The sequence below is a fragment of the Gigantopelta aegis genome, chromosome 6, assembly GCF_016097555.1.
Source record: "Gigantopelta aegis isolate Gae_Host chromosome 6, Gae_host_genome, whole genome shotgun sequence".
NCBI lineage: Eukaryota > Metazoa > Mollusca > Gastropoda > Neomphalida > Peltospiridae > Gigantopelta > Gigantopelta aegis.
Genome location: NC_054704.1, coordinates 96,545,558 through 96,566,919, shown reverse-complemented (window position 1 = coordinate 96,566,919; position 21,362 = coordinate 96,545,558). Strand labels below are relative to the sequence as shown.

At 37.9% G+C, this 21,362-nt stretch overlaps 2 protein-coding genes across 2 annotated transcripts in view; one reads left to right on the top strand and one right to left on the bottom strand.

Moving 5' to 3' along the window:
• LOC121375886 (aminopeptidase O-like) overlaps positions 1 to 890 on the bottom strand; it is a 56,416-nt gene extending 55,526 nt beyond the window's left edge. Inside the window, exon 1 of the mRNA XM_041503572.1 lies at positions 769 to 890. The gene's annotated coding sequence lies outside the window, so the exon portion shown is untranslated. The remainder of the gene's footprint in view (positions 1 to 768) is intronic.
• Positions 891 to 973: 83 nt separating this feature from the next.
• On the top strand, positions 974 to 16,161 carry LOC121373892 (BTB/POZ domain-containing protein 19-like). The gene is made up of 7 exons (XM_041500689.1): positions 974 to 1,104; positions 2,482 to 2,707; positions 8,408 to 8,461; positions 9,159 to 9,287; positions 12,440 to 12,571; positions 13,421 to 13,546; positions 14,992 to 16,161. The coding sequence occupies exons 1-7, from the start codon at positions 1,019 to 1,021 to the stop codon at positions 15,112 to 15,114; spliced, it is 876 nt and encodes a 291-aa protein (XP_041356623.1). The 5' UTR covers positions 974 to 1,018; the 3' UTR covers positions 15,115 to 16,161.
• The last annotated feature ends 5,201 nt before the right edge of the window (positions 16,162 to 21,362 follow it).

The window sequence follows — 21,362 nt, the reverse complement described above, 5'->3', positions numbered from 1 at the left end:
CTAGAATAAAACATGTGTCATCAGCATATTGCGATATTAAATATTCTTCACCATCTATATTATGCCTTTAATAGTTGGGTTATTTCTAATAATAATTGCAAGGATTTCAGCACATATAATAAAAATGTATGGCGATAGTGGGTCGCCTTGTCTGCATCCCCGTTGTAAAATGATAGGTTGAGATAGAAATCCATTTTGTATTACTCTTGATATAGAATTATTATAAAATGTTTTGATCCAATTTGTTATTGATGATTTAAAATTGAAAATATCAAATGTTTTGTCTATAAATGACCATGATAATGAATCAAATGCTTTTTAGTAATCCAGGAATATTATTCAGTTTGGTACATTGCATATCATACATTAGTCTTATATTTTCTCCAATATATCTTCCTTTTACTGCTTTATTTACAGTCCGTCCTACAGGGAACACGGTCAACACCTTTTTTTCATACCATGAAATTTACTACAATTTTAAGATGAATTTAATATTTATGTATTTCTGAGCCGATTGATTTGTAAATTACACACAAAAATAGTTTGTTTGTTTGTTTTTGTTATTTCCACTTTTTTTCTTACGTCAAACCAAACTAAAATTATTAACAGAAAACAGTTTTAAAGAATGATGGGACAAACTGTACTAAATGATTTATCAATTTTATGATGAACTTGACATTTGTTCCGAGACAGATACTGAGGTAGCAAATCATTGCAACATGTATGAAGCAGTCATGAAAAAGCAACAGGCAACTGAATATTTTATACCTGAAAATTCCATTAACCTAGTCTGAATCGGAGTGAAAAGTTGGTGACTATCCTTATTTAAATGCACAACATGTACCGACATCAACCCACTTTCCCAAATGTAAACATTAAATGAAATAAATGTATTCTCGAGTTATCTCCCTTGATGAACTTCCGGATTAGAGGCAAGCAGGTGCGTGCTTGACAACAAGTGGAAAGTGCGGACATCGTTTGTTTTTATTTAATTATTTTACAAGAGCAGTCTGTAAACATGGCTTCAAGCGAACAGCATATGAAAGGCGATATTGCAGAATTTGCAGTACAAATGAAAAAGATGGTTAATTGCCGTGATCACAGGTAAACGAATGTAATTTTTCCATAGCTACAAATCATAAGCCTTTATGATATGGGAGCAGACCAACTTGCCCTTGCCCCAAAACCGACTCGCCCCCTTCCAACTCGCCCCAGTTGTTGGTTAGTTCGACCCAATCCTTGTATTGCTTAATAACGTTAATTAAATGTTGTTGTTTTTTTAATAATTTTTTTAAAACACTGTTATTCAGGGGTCGATTTGTTGGGCTTTTTTTTCTTTCTTTTTTTTGGAAGGGGGGGGGGGGGTGGGGGGGTTGTGGCTTGGCAAGTGTTGTCTTCAGTTTAAGAAAACAAATTACTAATTAGGGCACCAAGACAAGTTGGTTGGGAAACCAAAGCAAAACTTGGCACTACAGTGAGATTAAAAGAGGAAGAAAATATTGAGATGTAAAAAGTAAATGCCACAGTTTTTAACAGATGTTTTAACACATTCCTTTACTTTTAACTTTTTAATCATAACATTGAAAATATTTCACTAGTTGTTGATTTTTTATTGATGCTAAATACAACTGTAATACAAAAACTGAAAAATGTTGACATAATGTTATTGTACAAATTTCAAATAAAGTTTTAATTTAATGAGACATATTGAAAGTATTTTTTACACTGATAATTGTGGGCTGAATTTACAAAGCTTGTTTTTCATTTACACATGTAGTTATATATATATATATATATATATATATATATATATATATATATATACAGAATGCTTAAATGTCTGTGTTTAAGAAAAATATGCTTTGTCAATTTGGCTCTATATATTTATGTACCAAATACAAATGTACATGAAAGGCTGAGGCTATACAGAATCACTTTCAACTTTTAAAAATTCTTTAAAATTCTTTTGCACATGTTACAAAATATGTATCAATTTTCCACCTACATTTCCATTTCTTTCATCTGAGATAAAGATTGGAGTCTATTTCTATCATCGTTTAATGCAGATGGGAATCTATTTGACACCTGAAAACATCACTGATTAAATATAATATGATCTACTGGTAACACCGTAACAAGTATTTGCATTCTGTATAAATAAAGGGCTTACAACCAGAACTGGTTAGGTCAAAGTCATATTATTGCAAAATGTTTCATAAGTTGTAACATTTAAATTTTATTAAGACTTTTTTTTTAAATACACATATTTTTATTTATTTATTCAGTTAATTGAGCTTTACATCAGTCCTATTAAACGTTACCCACCCCTCCAAAAAAAAAAAATTAAAAATAATAATAACATATAAAAACCCATCTATAATGGTAGACTGGTGCTCTCAGATTTACAAAGAGTGAACCTAACTAGGTTGGGTTGTTAAATACTAGTACATCATTGTTTTAATTACTTTGAAAATTTTTCAGTGACCTGAAGTTTCTGATTGGCCCCAACAGAAAGACTGTGTACGCACACCGCTGCATCCTGGCATCACGATGTGCTGTTTTCAAAGCCATGTTTGCCGAGCAGGCTCAGAACCCGAAGAGTGGGGACCGCGATGTTCCGCTGGTGTTGTCGGACATGGCTCCTGAGGTCTTCCTCGCCATGCTGGAGTTCATCTACACCAACTGTGTGACGCTCTCGTCCAAGACGGTCCGTATCTTCATGCTGTCTTCTTTAGTTTTACACGATTCTGAGAATTGAAAAGTTATGTAACCCATTTAGGGAACCCATTTTCAAGGCGGATACCTTTTTTCTTCTTTTTTATTTTTTTCTCTCATTAGTTTGCCCTTTTGACGAGTTGGTCCATGTGCCCGTTTCCCATTAGTCCTCTTCTTCCTCCTCACAAAATATTTCATGGATTTACCGCTGCATTTACTTTTTGTATTTTGTATAACCTGTTATTTTCAGGTAAATACTGTCCTATATATAATATGTAAATGAAGAAAAGGTTACGCAAAATTAAAATTGTATGAGTATTGTGAAAATGAAACGGTCGTTCTTGTAATTTTCAGAGGCCTGGTTTAGTTTGGGACAGGGTGTAGCTTACTTGTAGAGTACCACCTGAGGTGTGATTGGTCAGAGGCCTGGTTTAGTTTGGGTGGGGTGTAGTTTACCTGTAGAGTGACTACCTGAGGTGTGATTGGTCAGAGGCCTGGTTTAGTTTGGGACAGGGTGTAGTTTACTTGTAGAGTGACTACCTGAGGTGTGATTGGTCAGAGGCCTGGTTTAGTTTGGGTGGGGTGTAGTTTACCTGTAGAGTGACTACCTGAGGTGTGATTGGTCAGAGGCCTGGTTTAGTTTGGGACAGGGTGTAGTTTACTTGTAGAGTGACTACCTGAGGTGTGATTGGTCAGAGGCCTGGTTTAGTTTGGGTGGGGTGTAGTTTACCTGTAGAGTGACTACCTGAGGTGTGATTGGTCAGAGGCCTGGTTTAGTTTGGGACAGGGTGTAGTTTACTTGTAGAGTGACTACCTGAGGTGTGATTGGTCAGATGCCTGGTTTAGTTTGGGTGGGGTGTAGTTTACCTGTAGAGTGACTACCTGAGGTGTGATTGGTCAGAGGCCTGGTTTAGTTTGGGACAGGGTGTAGCTTATTTGTAGAGTGACTACCTGAGGTGTGATTGGTCAGAGGCCTGGTTTAGTTTGGGACAGGGTGTAGTTTACCTGTAGAGTGACTACCTGAGGTGTGATTGGTCAGAGGCCTGGTTTAGTTTGGGACAGGGTGTAGCTTACTTGTAGAGTGACTACCTGAGGTGTGATTGGTCAGAGGCCTGGTTTAGTTTGGGACAGGGTGTAGTTTACCTGTAGAGTGACTACCTGAGGTGTGATTGGTCAGAGGCCTGGTTTAGTTTGGGACAGGGTGTAGTTTACCTGTAGAGTGACTACCTGAGGTGTGATTGGTCAGAGGCCTGGTTTAGTTTGGGTGGGGTGTAGTTTACCTGTAGAGTGACTACCTGAGGTGTGATTGGTCAGAGGCCTGGTTTAGTTTGGGACGTGGTGTAGCTTACTTGTAGAGTGACTACCTGAGGTGTGATTGGTCAGAGGCCTGGTTTAGTTTGGGTTGGGTGTAGTTTACCTGTAGAGTGACTACCTGAGGTGTGATTGGTCAGAGGCCTGGTTTAGTTTGGGACAAGGTGTAGCTTACTTGTAGAGTACCACCTGAGGTGTGATTGGTCAGAGGCCTGGTTTAGTTTGGGACAGGGTGTAGTTTACTTGTAGAGTACCACCTGAGGTGTGATTGGTCAGAGGCCTGGTTTAGTTTGGGTGGGGTGTAGTTTACCTGTAGAGTACCACCTGAGGTGTGATTTGTCAGAGGCCTGGTTTAGTTTGGGTGGGGTGTAGTTTACCTGTAGAGTGACTACCTGAGGTGTGATTGGTCAGAGGCCTGGTTTAGTTTGGGTGGGGTGTAGTTTACCTGTAGAGTGACTACCTGAGGTGTGATTGGTCAGAGGCCTGGTTTAGTTTGGGACAGGGTGTAGTTTACTTGTAGAGTACCACCTGAGGTGTGATTGGTCAGAGGCCTGGTTTAGTTTGGGTGGGGTGTAGTTTACCTGTAGAGTACCACCTGAGGTGTGATTGGTCAGAGGCCTGGTTTAGTTTGGGTGGGGTGTAGTTTACCTGTAGAGTACCACCTGAGGTGTGATTGGTCAGAGGCCTGGTTTAGTTTGGGTGGGGTGTAGTTTACCTGTAGAGTGACTACCTGAGGTGTGATTGGTCAGAGGCCTGGTTTAGTTTGGGTGGGGTGTAGTTTACCTGTAGAGTGACTACCTGAGGTGTGATTGGTCAGAGGCCTGGTTTAGTTTGGGACAGGGTGTAGTTTACTTGTAGAGTGACTACCTGAGGTGTGATTGGTCAGAGGCCTGGTTTAGTTTGGGTGGGGTGTAGTTTACCTGTAGAGTGACTACCTGAGGTGTGATTGGTCAGAGGCCTGGTTTAGTTTGGGACAGGGTGTAGTTTACTTGTAGAGTGACTACCTGAGGTGTGATTGGTCAGAGGCCTGGTTTAGTTTGGGTGGGATGTAGTTTACCTGTAGAGTGACTACCTGAGGTGTGATTGGTCAGAGGCCTGGTTTAGTTTGGGACAGGGTGTAGTTTACTTGTAGAGTGACTACCTGAGGTGTGATTGGTCAGAGGCCTGGTTTAGTTTGGGTGGGGTGTAGTTTACCTGTAGAGTGACTACCTGAGGTGTGATTGGTCAGAGGCCTGGTTTAGTTTGGGTGGGGTGTAGTTTACCTGTAGAGCGACTACCTGAGGTGTGATTGGTCAGAGGCCTGGTTTAGTTTGGGTGGGGTGTAGTTTACCTGTAGAGCGACTACCTGAGGTGTGATTGGTCAGAGGCCTGGTTTAGTTTGGGACAGGGTGTAGTTTACTTGTAGAGTACCACCTGAGGTGTGATTGGTCAGAGGCCTGGTTTAGTTTGGGTGGGGTGTAGTTTACCTGTAGAGTACCACCTGAGGTGTGATTGGTCAGAGGCCTGGTTTAGTTTGGGTGGGGTGTAGTTTACCTGTAGAGTGACTACCTGAGGTGTGTTTGGTCAGAGGCCTGGTTTAGTTTGGGACAGGGTGTAGTTTACTTGTAGAGTACCACCTGAGGTGTGATTGGTCAGAGGCCTGGTTTAGTTTGGGTGGGGTGTAGTTTACCTGTAGAGTGACTACCTGAGGTGTGATTGGTCAGAGGCCTGGTTTAGTTTGAGTGGGGTGTAGTTTACCTGTAGAGTGACTGCCTGAGGTGTGATTGGTCAGAGGCCTGGTTTAGTTTGGGTTGGGTGTAGTTTACCTGTAGAGTGACTACCTGAGGTGTGATTGGTCAGAGGCCTGGTTTAGTTTGGGACAAGGTGTAGCTTACTTGTAGAGTACCACCTGAGGTGTGATTGGTCAGAGGCCTGGTTTAGTTTGGGACAGGGTGTAGTTTACTTGTAGAGTACCACCTGAGGTGTGATTGGTCAGAGGCCTGGTTTAGTTTGGGTGGGGTGTAGTTTACCTGTAGAGTACCACCTGAGGTGTGATTTGTCAGAGGCCTGGTTTAGTTTGGGTGGGGTGTAGTTTACCTGTAGAGTGACTACCTGAGGTGTGATTGGTCAGAGGCCTGGTTTAGTTTGGGTGGGGTGTAGTTTACCTGTAGAGTGACTACCTGAGGTGTGATTGGTCAGAGGCCTGGTTTAGTTTGGGACAGGGTGTAGTTTACTTGTAGAGTACCACCTGAGGTGTGATTGGTCAGAGGCCTGGTTTAGTTTGGGTGGGGTGTAGTTTACCTGTAGAGTACCACCTGAGGTGTGATTGGTCAGAGGCCTGGTTTAGTTTGGGTGGGGTGTACCTGTAGAGTACCACCTGACCTGTAGGGTGTAGTACCACCTGAGGTGTGATTGGTCAGAGGCCTGGTTTAGTTTGGGTGGGGTGTAGTTTACCTGTAGAGTGACTACCTGAGGTGTGATTGGTCAGAGGCCTGGTTTAGTTTGGGTGGGGTGTAGTTTACCTGTAGAGTGACTACCTGAGGTGTGATTGGTCAGAGGCCTGGTTTAGTTTGGGTGGGGTGTAGTTTACCTGTAGAGTGACTACCTGAGGTGTGATTGGTCAGAGGCCTGGTTTAGTTTGGGTGGGGTGTAGTTTACCTGTAGAGTGACTACCTGAGGTGTGATTGGTCAGAGGCCTGGTTTAGTTTGGGACAGGGTGTAGTTTACTTGTAGAGTACCACCTGAGGTGTGATTGGTCAGAGGCCTGGTTTAGTTTGGGTGGGGTGTAGTTTACCTGTAGAGTGACTACCTGAGGTGTGATTGGTCAGATGCCTGGTTTAGTTTGAGTGGGGTGTAGTTTACCTGTAGAGTGACTGCCTGAGGTGTGATTGGTCAGAGGCCTGGTTTAGTTTGGGTTGGGTGTAGTTTACCTGTAGAGTGACTACCTGAGGTGTGATTGGTCAGAGGCCTGGTTTAGTTTGGGACAAGGTGTAGCTTACTTGTAGAGTACCACCTGAGGTGTGATTGGTCAGAGGCCTGGTTTAGTTTGGGACAGGGTGTAGTTTACTTGTAGAGTACCACCTGAGGTGTGATTGGTCAGAGGCCTGGTTTAGTTTGGGTGGGGTGTAGTTTACTTGTAGAGTACCACCTGAGGTGTGATTGGTCAGAGGCCTGGTTTAGTTTGGGTGGGGTGTAGTTTACCTGTAGAGTACCACCTGAGGTGTGATTTGTCAGAGGCCTGGTTTAGTTTGGGTGGGGTGTAGTTTACCTGTAGAGTGACTACCTGAGGTGTGATTGGTCAGAGGCCTGGTTTAGTTTGGGTGAGGTGTAGTTTACCTGTAGAGTGACTACCTGAGGTGTGATTGGTCAGAGGCCTGGTTTAGTTTGGGACAGGGTGTAGTTTACTTGTAGAGTACCACCTGAGGTGTGATTGGTCAGAGGCCTGGTTTAGTTTTGGTGGGGTGTAGTTTACCTGTAGAGTACCACCTGAGGTGTGATTGGTCAGAGGCCTGGTTTAGTTTGGGTGGGGTGTAGTTTACCTGTAGAGTACCACCTGAGGTGTGATTGGTCAGAGGCCTGGTTTAGTTTGGGTGGGGTGTAGTTTACCTGTAGAGTGACTACCTGAGGTGTGATTGGTCAGAGGCCTGGTTTAGTTTGGGTGGGGTGTAGTTTACCTGTAGAGTGACTACCTGAGGTGTGATTGGTCAGAGGCCTGGTTTAGTTTGGGTGGGGTGTAGTTTACCTGTAGAGTGACTACCTGAGGTGTGATTGGTCAGAGGCCTGGTTTAGTTTGGGACAAGGTGTAGCTTACTTGTAGAGTGACCACCTGAGGTGTGATTGGTCAGAGGATCGATCACCCTTAGTGGACTCAAATTTATTTCTGTCCCAGCCAGTTGCCTCAGACTGTTTAATCATATCAGTGGGATTGTGTATATAAAAGATCTCTTGCTTCTTTTTGATAAGAGTAGCCTATTCGATGGCAACAGGTTTTCTCTACTACCATACATTCTTCAGACCAAGTGTCCAAATAACTATGTTAAACATCAAATAGCTGTAATCTGTGCTTTGGTCATGTTAAGCATAATTACTGTTAATATTTCTTTGCTTTAGTTCAGTTGTACAGGTAGCTATATATTCCGGGATTTAATGGGAAATGTATATTTTCAGTCATATTTTTCTCCTTATTGTCTTCCTTTTTAAAATATAAAAACTTATTAAAATAGTTATGCAATCTTTTCCCTTTTTGCTTCATTTCCAAATCCACTCACCACCCCCTACTCACGCACACACGCACGCACACACACACACACACACACACACAGAGAGATGACATAAGGTTCATGATTATACTGGTATTTGATTTATATACATGTATATGTATTTTTTTAAATATTCATTTCAGGCAGCAGATGTTCTTGCCACTGCTTTGGAATATGGACTTGATGATCTCCAAAAGGTATATTGATTTTGTACTGCTGCTAAATTCATTATAAACATCTATTGAATTTATAAAGCACTTGAAACTTAAACATTTTATATAATATAAAGTGAAACTTACAGCTTAATTCTACTGAACTTACACTATGTTATACTGCTTTTGAATTCAATTGACCAAGGCTAGTTAACAAACATTTTGGGGTATAACAAAGTCACTACAGACTGAGTTTTCATTTACTGATAAAACCATTTCATTTCGCAATGAGTATCAAGTATTCATTATATTTGTCACAACTAAATACCTGTACATTGTTTTTAGCATTATTTGTCATTCCTTTTTTAATATTGTTATATAATTATTAATACACAATTGTCAGAGTTACCACATGTTTGCCATCCAATAATAACTAATGATTAATTGATCAATGTGCACTAGTGGAAACAAACTTTTAACTTCTTTGCACTGATCAAAAACATTATATCCTGCTAGTACTATATTTATCAATATAATAATACCTATGATTACTGATATTTGCATATATATATATATATATATATATACATACACAGTGTTTAATTTGTTTGACTTTTGTAATTTTTGTTGAAATATCCTATAGTTTGAAGATAAAATTGTATCTGTAAACTATATATATTTTTTATTAAAATAGAACATTGTAATACAATTTACTACAATAAAAGTGGTTTTTCATCCCCAGTTATGTTGTGACTACTTGATGGGTCATCTGACGGTCTCCAATGCGTGTGACATCATGCAGGCGGCAGTGACGTTTGGCCAGGATGAAATGAAGGGACAAGCACTGGCCTTTATAGAGCAAAATACGGCAGTAAGTAATGGTGTTTCCGTTAGTTAAAAAAACAAAAATAAAGGTGTGTGTATTTGGAAATGCCACAAAGTGGCCCAGTGTGAGTACTGAAAGCAACCTTTATGTTCGACACTAGATGTACTAGATGCTAACTGATATTCTAAATTTCATGTGGTAGTGATTGGGATGACCATCCAGTTTTTGCCGATAAAGGCAAGTTATCAATTCTGGTCCCCTACACACTTGCCTGGAAAGGTTTCGGAGACCTGCAAATTGATCACCTTGAAATAAATATTTTTAATGAATTTTCCATTTGAAACTTCATGTGATTGCTCACCTGGAATCAATTAAGGAGACTGATCTTCAGCTGGCCTTGAGTTTGAGCATGGAAAAGACTGAACATCTACTCTTTGGATGTGGCAGTCCTCCTGTAGATGGGTCAATTGATAGAGATCTATAGAAGTAATCATCATTTTGTCAAAATTTCCTTTTGACTCTGTATTGTGCAGAGGTATGGTTTTGATTATGGGAAACAGTTTCATCATTCAGATTATGTTTACAGTGATGGCTTATGAAAACACCACTCACAGGACAGTACCAAATAAAGACATCTATACATTCTGCACTATAATTCACCATGTTGTCAAAGTTGCTACTGTGTGATGTAATTTGCTATAAGATTGTTGTTAGTGGCTACTGGATGTCTTGACAAGCTTCTCTGTTAGAGTTTCCACGAGTACTAGAGTACTCGGGCATGGTTAGAGTCTAGCAAGACTTGAGTCCGTTCACAGGATTCGAGTACCCATACACGGTGGAATACAATGATCACCTATAATACAATGGACAATGTAGGACAATAATTTCAGCAGTAGATAATCAACGATATAAGATACACAATAATTATATGATCATGCGCTAGTTTCTCTTTTTAAATGGGCCGGCCATCCAGCCATCATAACATTGAACATATCAACCAGTTTCTAAATACAATACAATGGCATGATTTGGCATCCATGTTCAGCTATGGAATTAAGATGCATAATGCTATTTTACTTTATGCCATAATCTCATCATCTTCTAGTGTAAGTGTTGGGTACTCGGGTCCAGGTCAGGTTTGACCCTTGAGTACTCGAGTCCAATATTTTGGACTTGTGGAGGCCCTATTCTCTGTTCAAATCATACTGTAGTCAAAGATGGCAGATACAACTTGAAACTTGAAAGACTGCACAAGATCAGCTTTATTAAGCTCAATGGACAGGAACGAAAATGAATTGCATGTGTACTTCATCAAATTTGTATGCAAACTCAACATACTGAATGAAGTATGATCTAAGAGAACAGTTCTTGTTTGTAAATGTCATACATTTTGTCAAGCATGATATGTCATAAAAAGCAAATTGTCCACAAAGTCTGTGTTTGGTTTGAATGCCAGTGCTTCATGTGTACTTAAGTTATACATGTATATTTGTTTTTGTCAAAATAAATTGACTCGATCCTGTTGTTGAGTGCTGTTTTTCAGTTGTGGAAGTCACACTGACACCTACAAATATATGACATGACTCCCATTTTTTAGTTGTGTTAGTCGATAATGACATATATGACATGACTCCCATTTTTCAGTTGTGTGAGTCGATGACACGGATTCCCAGAAATATATTACATACATGTGTGTACCTCCCATTTTTCAGTTGGGTGAATCACACTGACTCCTACAAATACAATGTATATGACTCAGCTTTTTTAGAACTTTGTGCCAGTCACACAGACTCCCTCAAATAAATTACTATCTCACACCCTGCAAACCCAAGTTGCCAAAATTGTGGCAAACCCAAGCAATGGTCAGTTCTCTGATACAGAATGCTATTCCATGATTAGTTTTGGAGTTGACATGTGCGTGCTCTGAGCGTCCACAGTAGGTGTGTGGTGAGATAATGAGTTTATTGTAATAACCAGGACATCTCGCACTTAATGAGTTCTTGCAGCTGGATGGTCTTGCCCAAAGACAAGCTCACTTGGCCATCTATATACATAATTACTTTTGTGCAGTCCTAATGTACTAGGCTTGCTAGTGTGGTGGGTAAGTGACTGGCTCTGAGGCTGGTAGGTGTAGGCTTCATAGCCCAAGGCTGGTCACTGGAAAGATGTTTGTTTTTGCCAATTTGTAGATGTGTAGAGTATTTCCTTGAAAATGATTCAAAAGTGGTTAATTTAAAGAAAATTTTATTAATCAAAGACTAAATGATGTAGTCACTTTGTATGAAAATTAGCTTTTGGCTAATTTGGCAATGAACAGGGTGAATCATGGACAATATTTTAAAATCTTAGGTAACCAATTATGTGGTTAATGAGTTATACATGTATTTGCATAAAGTTCTAGTGAAGCATGACAAATTCAGAATGGCAATTGTCTGGAAAGTGGATCTGTGGTTGGGTTGGGAAAAGAGAGTCACTGGTGGTTTGGGATCACATATACCACTTCATTGATAATTCTGGCTCTGCCATAACACATATTTTATTTACTTATATAAATAATTCTATAAGTGGTCTACATCTATACTGTTAGGCATGTGTGCAGGAATGTATTCGGGGAGGGGGGTGGGGTTCTAGACGAGTGGGGGGTGGAATACATTTTTATAAAGAAAATTAATTTGGAATGTGGGGATCAACTCCTACTCTCCCCCCCCCCCCCCCCCCCCCCACACACACACACTCAAATGCCTGTAGAACTTTACATATTACATTATAGTTTAGATTTTGGTGTTGATTAGGTAAACATAATGGGGAATCACGTAGTGGTGTTCTCATAAACAATTATAACTGAACATTGAATTCTAGCTTTGTGATAATTCATTGTCATGAACATTTTTAACTCTACTTATTCTTACAGTCTAAATGTTCATACAGTCTAAATGATGAAAGACATTTGTTTTCATGGGTAGACAAAAGAAAACCGATATTGAATCGATAGTAAAGATACCATTTTAAAACTTTATAGAATCTATTCTGGTGAACATAGGTGTGAATAGTTAGAACTTTAATAATAAAAATTTGATAGGTTAGTGCTAACTAATTATAACTGATAATCAATTATGAAATTTAGGCCAATTTCAAACACTAGTTTCATATCACACATAGATTCTAATTATTATGTTTTATATATATTATTTTTTTAGAATGTCTTCAAGTCAAAAAGTTTCCAGGAAATGTCGAGTGAATCTCTATCGACAATCTTGCAGAGTGACAACCTAACAATGGATGAGCTGGACATCTACCGTGCTGTCAAAGAGTGGGCCACTGTAAACTCGGTCAGTCTGCTAGTTCAAATAAGGGCTCTTATACATGTGTATATATCTCTTATCTCAGGAGTCCACAATTTTTCGAGGTTGTGAAATTGTCCCTAGACAAAAATTTCACCAACAGTTATTATTTTATGTAGTAATATTTATCTTGAATCACTGATATTTAGAGCTTGTTGGTTTGATCTCTTCAACATTCAGCACATTGGTGTTTTTAATACGAAAAAAGTAAACACTTATTAAACAATGTGCTGGGGTGTTGCAAAAACATATATTCCTTTTCTTTACTGTTTTAATGATAGATGGGTCTACATAACCAGTATATGTAATCTTTTTCCTTTTCCTCTTTAATTAAATGTGAAAATCCTTATACTATAAATATACTGAGAGAAAGAAATGTGGTATTGTAGACCACATTTCAGTCAGTATTAGTGTCATAATGTTTGTAAAAAATAAAATATGTATTGTGACATCGAATGTCAATAACACGGTTAACTTCCTGACATTAATTATGGATAAGAGTTTTGGTTGCAGTCACTCTTTCCTGTTAGTGTTGGTGTGATCCCATATTTCTCTCCATCAATATATATAAATATTTGACTCCACATTCCAAGAACTAGTTCTCTCTAGAATACACCTAGTACTCAGGCTGACTCATTCAAGAAAGGAGAAAAAAAGAAGACGATTTTAATCGAGCGAATTAATATTTAATTGCTTCTTCTGGACTATACATGTAGCTGCATGCTAATTCTGTTACTGGTGTTTTAAAGACGGAATGTCACATGTGGTGGAAAATCTTTCTCTTGGAAGCCAGTAATGATAATTTTGTGTTTTCTCTGATGTATTAATATTATTTAGGTTGTCCTTGGCAAGCACGTGTCAGAGGTTGGCGAGGGTGTTGTACAGTATGTCCGCTTCCCGCTTCTCTCCCCTGAGGAACTCGCGACTCTGGAGAATGAGAACAAAAAGGATGGCTTTATTCCTGTAAGCTGAATATAAAAGTTGAAGTTTGTTTTGTTTATTGACACCACTAGAGAACATTGATTATATTAATCATCGGTTATTGGGTGTCAAACATTTGGTCATTGTCACACATCTATAATCTTCTGATGAAACTTGCTACTTTGTATTAGCTGTAAGGGATCATTTATAAGCACTTTCCCACAGATACGTCAGCACATACCATTACCTTTGATATACCAGTCATGGGCACTGCTGGGAATGGGAAAAACAATCAGAGAATAGGTCCAGCAAGAGAATTTGGTCCGCTGACTGAAGATAAAGCCACCCTAACCTGAATATAATTCAGGCTTTAAAATGTTATTTGCCAAATACAAATTAATGTTGAATTTGACAAATTTATATATTTAATTATTATTTAACCGAAGCTAATTTAAAATTAAATATATTTCCTTTAAGTGTTTTGCTTTGTTATATTTTGTTAGGCAAACTGAAACATGAATTTGCCTGAAGATCTTCTGACAAATTTGCCAAATTGATAAAGTTTTGGCTTTTGCCTTATTAAACTATCATACATGTATATGCAAAACCTTTTTTTGTTTTCATTTGGGAGGGAATTAATGTTTGTATTTGTTCTAAATGAATAGATGTCTTTACTATTTCTGTATTTTGTATAGATTATTTCTGATTTAAAAAACCCAGATGTCTATGAAATGTTTACTAGTATGTTAGAAGCATTTTGCTTATGCTAATCCACATTTGTTTATTTTGTAAAGTGCATTTTATTTTATTTTTTAAATAATAAATAAAAAGTTTTTAAAAAATAATATAAAGTAAACTTTCAAAAACATCTCTGTATCAGAGCATGGGTTAGATCAAACAACTGTGCTATCGATCCATGTGAATTAATCACCAGTGAAAAGTTACATATTTGTGTACAGTAGGCTCTTTCGAAATCAGATTCAAAGATTTGTTTTGTTTAATGACATGAACATATTGGATGTCAAACATTTGGTAATTCTGATATATAGTCTTCAGAGGAAACCCGATACATTTTTCCAATAGCAGCAAAAGATATTTTTATGTACTATTCCTTGGCCTTTGATATAGCCATCATGGGGAACTGGATGAAAGGATTCCATCTCTGACCCAAGAAACTCAAACGAATGCATTACCAACTGAGTTAAAACCTGGTCCCGGGATTGATAAAATGTCCTGGTATTCATAGAGTGCTGAATTAGACAGCTGTCACCCAAACTATTATTAATGAATGGGACTTTGTTACCATGCAGGTGTACACAAAAAGCAGCATTACAGAGATTGTATTGAGTTAACCCATGCACTAACGCTTATACTTTATTACATTTTTTATTATTTTTATTTGATGCATGATTAGAATTATTAACATTCTTTTAAATATATTTTTTTCCATGAATTACATTATTAACATGTTTGTTGTGTGTTCATAGGTCAATTTGTTTGCCTTGGCATGGCGATTCCACGCTTTGAAACATGCTGACAAAGGTTTCCCCCACACCACCAGACGGAATGGAACCAACCCCAGAGAGACTCACAAGTATCTGGATGCCTAACTAACCAGTGAAAAATGCGCCAAACTTTCCAGTCCATTTTAACAGGTGGCATTTGTGTCCTATAATGCATTTAGTCAAAATTACACTCATTGTTCAGTTTCAACAGAAGAAAATACATGTATTGTTGTAACAGTGAATTCAGATTCAACAGAACAATATGTATTGTTGTAACAGTGAATTCAGTTTCAACAGAACAATATGTATTGTTGTAACAGTGAATTCAGTTTCAACAGAACAATATGTATTGTTGTAGCAGTGAATTCAGTTTCAACAGAACAACATGTATTGTTGTAACAATGAATTCATTTTCAACAAAAGAACATGTACTGTTGTAACAGTGAATTCAGTTTCAACAGAACAACATGTATTGTTGTAACAGTGAATTCAGTTTCAACAGAACAACATGTATTGTTGTAACAATGAATTCAGTTTCAACTTAAAATCATGTATCATTCAGACTGTGTGTAATCATTTAAACATGTACATTGTTTGTGTAAGATACGTATGACATATAGACATACAGTTATTTCGGTGTTTGTTGTTAGTACCTCATTATCTGTGAAATGTAGATAAGAATCATAAATCAAAATATCCTGAATTCTTTATTTTTGTAGTGCAACATGGACACTTTTCCGGTTCTTCTTCTTGTATGAAATGTTTTGACAGTATATACTGATGGAAAGAAATAAGGGGACACATAAATACAATATTCATATTTACAAAATTGACTTGACTACATTTCACTTTTTTCTTCACTAGCCGTCGGGCATGAAGATAGTAGGTTATTTACTAGCCCAACATTGAATATCACTAGCTATGAGAGTGGGGCTACCATAATATAGAAGCCCTGACCTTCATCCACAGTATCACAGTACATGACATTCAATTCCACATAACATCTCTGTTTTTTATTAGTCCCCTACCAATCCAATTGGAGGGGACTATATGGTTTCATCTCCATCATTCTGTCTGTCTGTCTGTCCGTCTGTCCACCTATCTGTCCCACATATAGTTTTCTGGATCTTTTTTCACAATGCCTTCAGATTTTGAGCTGAAATTTTGTGTATAGCTTTATCATGTTCGTTAAATTTACAGATCAAGTTTTATTTTCATGGTAATTTACCCATTTTGGGGGGAGACAGCCCAGTGGTAAAGTGCTCACTTGATGCACGGTCATTCTGGGATCGATTCCTGCCGGTGGACCCATTGGGCTATTTCTCATTCCAGCCAGTGCACCACGACTGGTATATCAAAGGCCGTGGTATGTGTTATCCTGTCTGTGGGATGGTGCATATAAAAGATCCCTTGTTGCTAATCGAAAAGAGTAGCTCATGAAGTGGTGACAGCAGGTTTCCTCTCTCAATATCTGTGTGGTCCTTAACCATATGTCTGACACCATATAACTATAAATAAAATGTGTTGAGTGCGTTGTTAAATAAAACATTTCTTTCTTTTACCCATTTTTCACAGAGTTATGGCCTTTGTACTGATGAGATATGACAATTAGTTGGGCCTGGTAGGGGACATGTATTGTTTTAGCAGTACTCTCAGGATGCTTGTTTTATACAGACATAACAACTCTAGACCAGTAGTGAGTACATGTGGTCTATAATACAACGTGTTCCCTTATTTCTTTCCATCAGTATAGCAAATTTACAGATTTTTATTCAGATCTAAATTTACATTTTGTTTTATTATGGCTAGGTAAACCAAAAATAAAATTGTTGCTCTTTTGTTAGAGGATTTATAATCGTGTTCCTGAATTGACAGTTTTTTTTAACATTTGTTTATCTGGGTGGGTTTTTTAAAACGTTTTTTAAGACATGTATGTCTTGTTCTATTTACATGTCACTTTACTTTCTTCTACAGATTTATATGTTTATAGCTGTTCTTTTGTCTATATACAATGAAACCTGTCTAGACCGGATCACACCGGAGACCTAATATTAATCCTATTTAGACAGGATCTCGTGTTTAGAGGGTCTCGTTTTAGAATATAGAAAATTTGGGTCCATGAAACTTGGCCAGTTATGACATGATTCTGGTTTGTTCAGGGTCCAGTTTAGACAGGTTTCACTATCTTTCAGTTAAATGGTTAAATGGAATGTGTAATCATATGATGTCATGTGTTTGACAACAAACAGATTGTGATTATTTCATTGTCATTTCTACACATTTGTTTTCCAGGTGTACACCATTTACCATTATTGTTATTATTTTGTAACAATTAAATCTGTCATATTGTATATTTATATGTTGCATACAGTTTTACTCATATGATAATTTTTTCTAAAAAAAATTTAGAAGCATATTTCAATACTTGCCAATATTTCAGTTTCATGTATACTCAAAAACAATAGTTAAAGAATTGTTTAAATTACAGTATATATTAAACATAATGTCATTATATAGAACATTTTAACATAAATACATTATATTTTAGCATGTGTACTTATTTTGTTGTGTACTTCTGTATATACCCTTTGTATGTTGTTACACATATATAATTATTTTAAGTGTTGACTTTCATATTTACTTATTTATTTTGTGTCTGGCATATATTTATGGTATTTAAGTAGGTTGTATTTAGAGGTCTTCCATTTACCTACCTTTCTACCTATTTACCCACTTATCAACCTACCTACCTACCTACCTACCTACCTGTCTGCCTGTCTACCTGTCTACCCACCCACCTATATACCTACACTAAACACTCAAACACACACACACACACACCACATGCATGCATACACAATATTTTTTACGATCTCATTACGAATTCATTAATAAATATTAATAAATTATGTGAACCTAAACGTTTGTTTTATTCACAGTTGTGTGTGTGTGTGTGTGTGTGTGAGGGGGTGTTTTATTTTTGTATTTGTGATGTAGAAATACAAATTATTGCAAAACATGAATGTGAATGCATCAATCTGATAGACTGTAGCAATGATTCTAATCGTTTTTCAAATATACACCATGGATCAAATTGTTTAATAAAACACAAAAAACAACAGTTAAAGACAGCATGTCATGGCTGATTACCTACTAAACAAACATAAAGTTTGTTTTGTTTAACAACACTATTAATCATCAGCTATTGGATGTCAAATATAGTCTTGGAGATACACCAGCCGTGATGCGCTGGCTAAAAACATACTAAACAAGCCAGCAAAATATTGCCAGAAAATATATACATTTACTTTGATCTGAAAACAATGTGCTCTAGTGGTGTTGTTAAACAAAACACTTTGTTTTTCTCTTTTTTTTCTTTCTCTAAAGCGTACCTTATTCAATTAGCTACATAGTTACCTAGTCATCATACCACACTTGTTGGGCCATAGTAAAATAAATCCTAGCTTTTCATTCCGAGCCATCCTGAGGATAAAAACCTTTTTTATTGACAAACAAAAATGTAATAGTATGTATCATATCTGTTGCTTGATGTAATCAAATTTGGATGATTTATTATGGGCTTAATTATCAATAGTTAGTATATAATTGAAATGTGGCTATGTCGCTATAAATCAGAATGAAATAAACTTATTCATATTAGTTCACACTCACAGAATGGATTATGGCAGATAGTGTTAGCTGAAGAAAAAGATGCACACTGTATATTTCAAGTCACGTAATCCACGTGACTCGGGATCCAGCTCAGGGGTATACTTCTCATTTGAGGTGCTTGGGTTGTAAGATCCACCTCCCTCGGCGAACTACTCTGATTGGGTTTTTCTCCCTCCCTACCAGTGCTTTACAGCTGGTATATTTAAGGCAATGGTGGGTAAAGTCCTCTGTTAGAAAGTGCATATAATGCAAAAAGTAGCTCATTTCCTCAAAGACTATGTCAGATTTACCAAATGTTGACATCCAGTATAATAGCACGGGTTGGAAGAGGAAAAATTGCAATTGGTCCCCCAAGGAAGATTGATCATATGACCTACGGCACATCAGACTTGCAGTCTACCATTGATACACACCCCGCACACTATCCTCGCATTAGCAAACTTATGCTAGTGTCAGACTACCAACTGTCACGACGATGTTTACCAACTCGCCGATCTCACGACTTCTAGCACTGTCCAGTTGCTAGTTTGAGCGCTCTTGTAACTCGATTCTCGTCGTAAACAACTACAACGACCGATTAGTTGTTAATCTGAGCGCATCAGTCTTAGGCCAGGAGTGTGTGTGTGTGGTGGTGGTGGGGGGGGGGGGGGATTACAACACAACCGTCGAGTTGGCTATCTCCGTCGTGGCAGTTGATAGTCTGATCCTAGAATCGGGATTAGCTGGAGGGAAATGGGGTGGCAAATGTAAGCCTTGAGAGAATTGACGACAGCAGTTTTTAGGTTTTAAAATAAATGTTCGGTAAAATATAAACTTGTTTACACTGGGTATGTTAAATGTATGAAACACTGGTGAGATTTCGAACATATTTTAAAACTACTTAATGTAAGCCTTTTCCTCTAATTGACAGAAAGGGGCGTATCCTCTGTATCGACATTGATTAGAATCTAGATATTAAGAAATGGATTTCCCCGCGCTCTGTTTGCCAAGTTTTCTCTTAAAACGACAAACATAGCTATTAATCAGTCAGGAAGTGTTAGAGCTCCCATGTCAAAAGGTCAGGATGGATCTCGTTAAAAGCGAGTGCCGTGATTATGTAGTGACGCTGGATCATTATTCCGGCCACTTTGAAACTGATATACTGCACTCAACAAGCAGTAAATAGGAAGTCATCACCTGGATAGACGCGCACTTTGAAAGATGTCTTCGTTATTGCTTTGAGAATTAACCACCATGTATAACTCCAAAATATTTATAACCGTGCTTATATCATTTTAAAAACCTGCTGTCATATGTGATAGAGAATTTTCATCATTCTACCCTCAAAATCAGTCGTAATCCATGAAAAAATAAGTAGTGATTCGTTCACAACCGTATATAGCTGTTTGACAGTAATGCTATTATTTTGCTCCCGACAGTTTTGAACATGTTCAAAACAGTCGGGAGTCGATCCAGAACATTCAAGAATACTGACGAAAGGCCAGGAACTCCCTTCGGTCTCAGTACGTATATCCAAGAATCGCCAAGAATCCTTAAATCGGGCCCATTCGGAATATAATTCGTGTATGCGAGACTGGGGTTTAACATGTTGCTATGCAGATTCGAGCATTTTCGTTTAATTCGGGCAAAAGCCAGTCTGCTCCTTTAAAAAAAATTGGAGGCCGTACGCCTATGTCATGCAGTAGATATTTTCGGTATTTTTATGGGGTTTTTTTTAATTCAACTTCTCCCGTCGTAAGGTATCGATATGGGATACTCTTAAAATTAATGGGTTAAACAACAATTGGAGCGAACAAAATTACACGTATCGTTACTAACTAACGTTCATGTAACTAATCCTATAAGCCCATTTCGGCAGATTTCAAATATGCCCGAAAACCCCTCCGTGTTGAAGATTTAGTAAGAGAGAGAGAAGTGCCTCACAAATATGCTTGTGTTATATTATTTCCACCACTCATAAATTTCCAGGCACAACTCTGCAAGAAAGAGATAGAGAAGGGAGGGAAGAACAGACAGACAGACACATTTTTAACCTGTTGACCAAATACTACTTAACTAAACCCCGTGTCAATGAGTGTATTATCCGTCAAGACTAGACGACGTGTATTATACGCAGTAATTTAAAAGGATCGAACCTGACAGCTGGAATGCCGTCCAACACCTATTCATTATGCGTTATATCTGAATGGCATGGGCTAAGCGTTTTAATTTTCAGTCGTATATTTGAATGTTAGTAATTAGACACTATTTTCTAGGCACATTCTAGTTTTTATACTAGTTCTCATTTGAAGACCATGCCTTGGAAGCACACAGAACCATATTTTGTACTGTCGACTAGCACATATGACCGCACTGTCTCCCGGAAAAACATTTATCACTTAAAGGGACAGACCCTAGTTGTTTTAAACACTAAGGCATATTTTTCACTATTAGAGCCGTTTTTGATAATTGAAATCATACCTTACTTATATTTTATTGCTTAGATTATTCATTCTGTTGTAACGTTATCTAAATGTGTTACAGGCTTGTAAATTAATCAAACTTAGTGTCCATTTTTACGGGTTGAAACTAGGATCTGCGACTTTAAGTTCGTTAATGTGAACAGCTTTGCATATCTGACAAACTTGTGCTTTCTTTTTCTTTAAGGCGTAGTGGTCGTAATATTATTATTTCATTAAAGG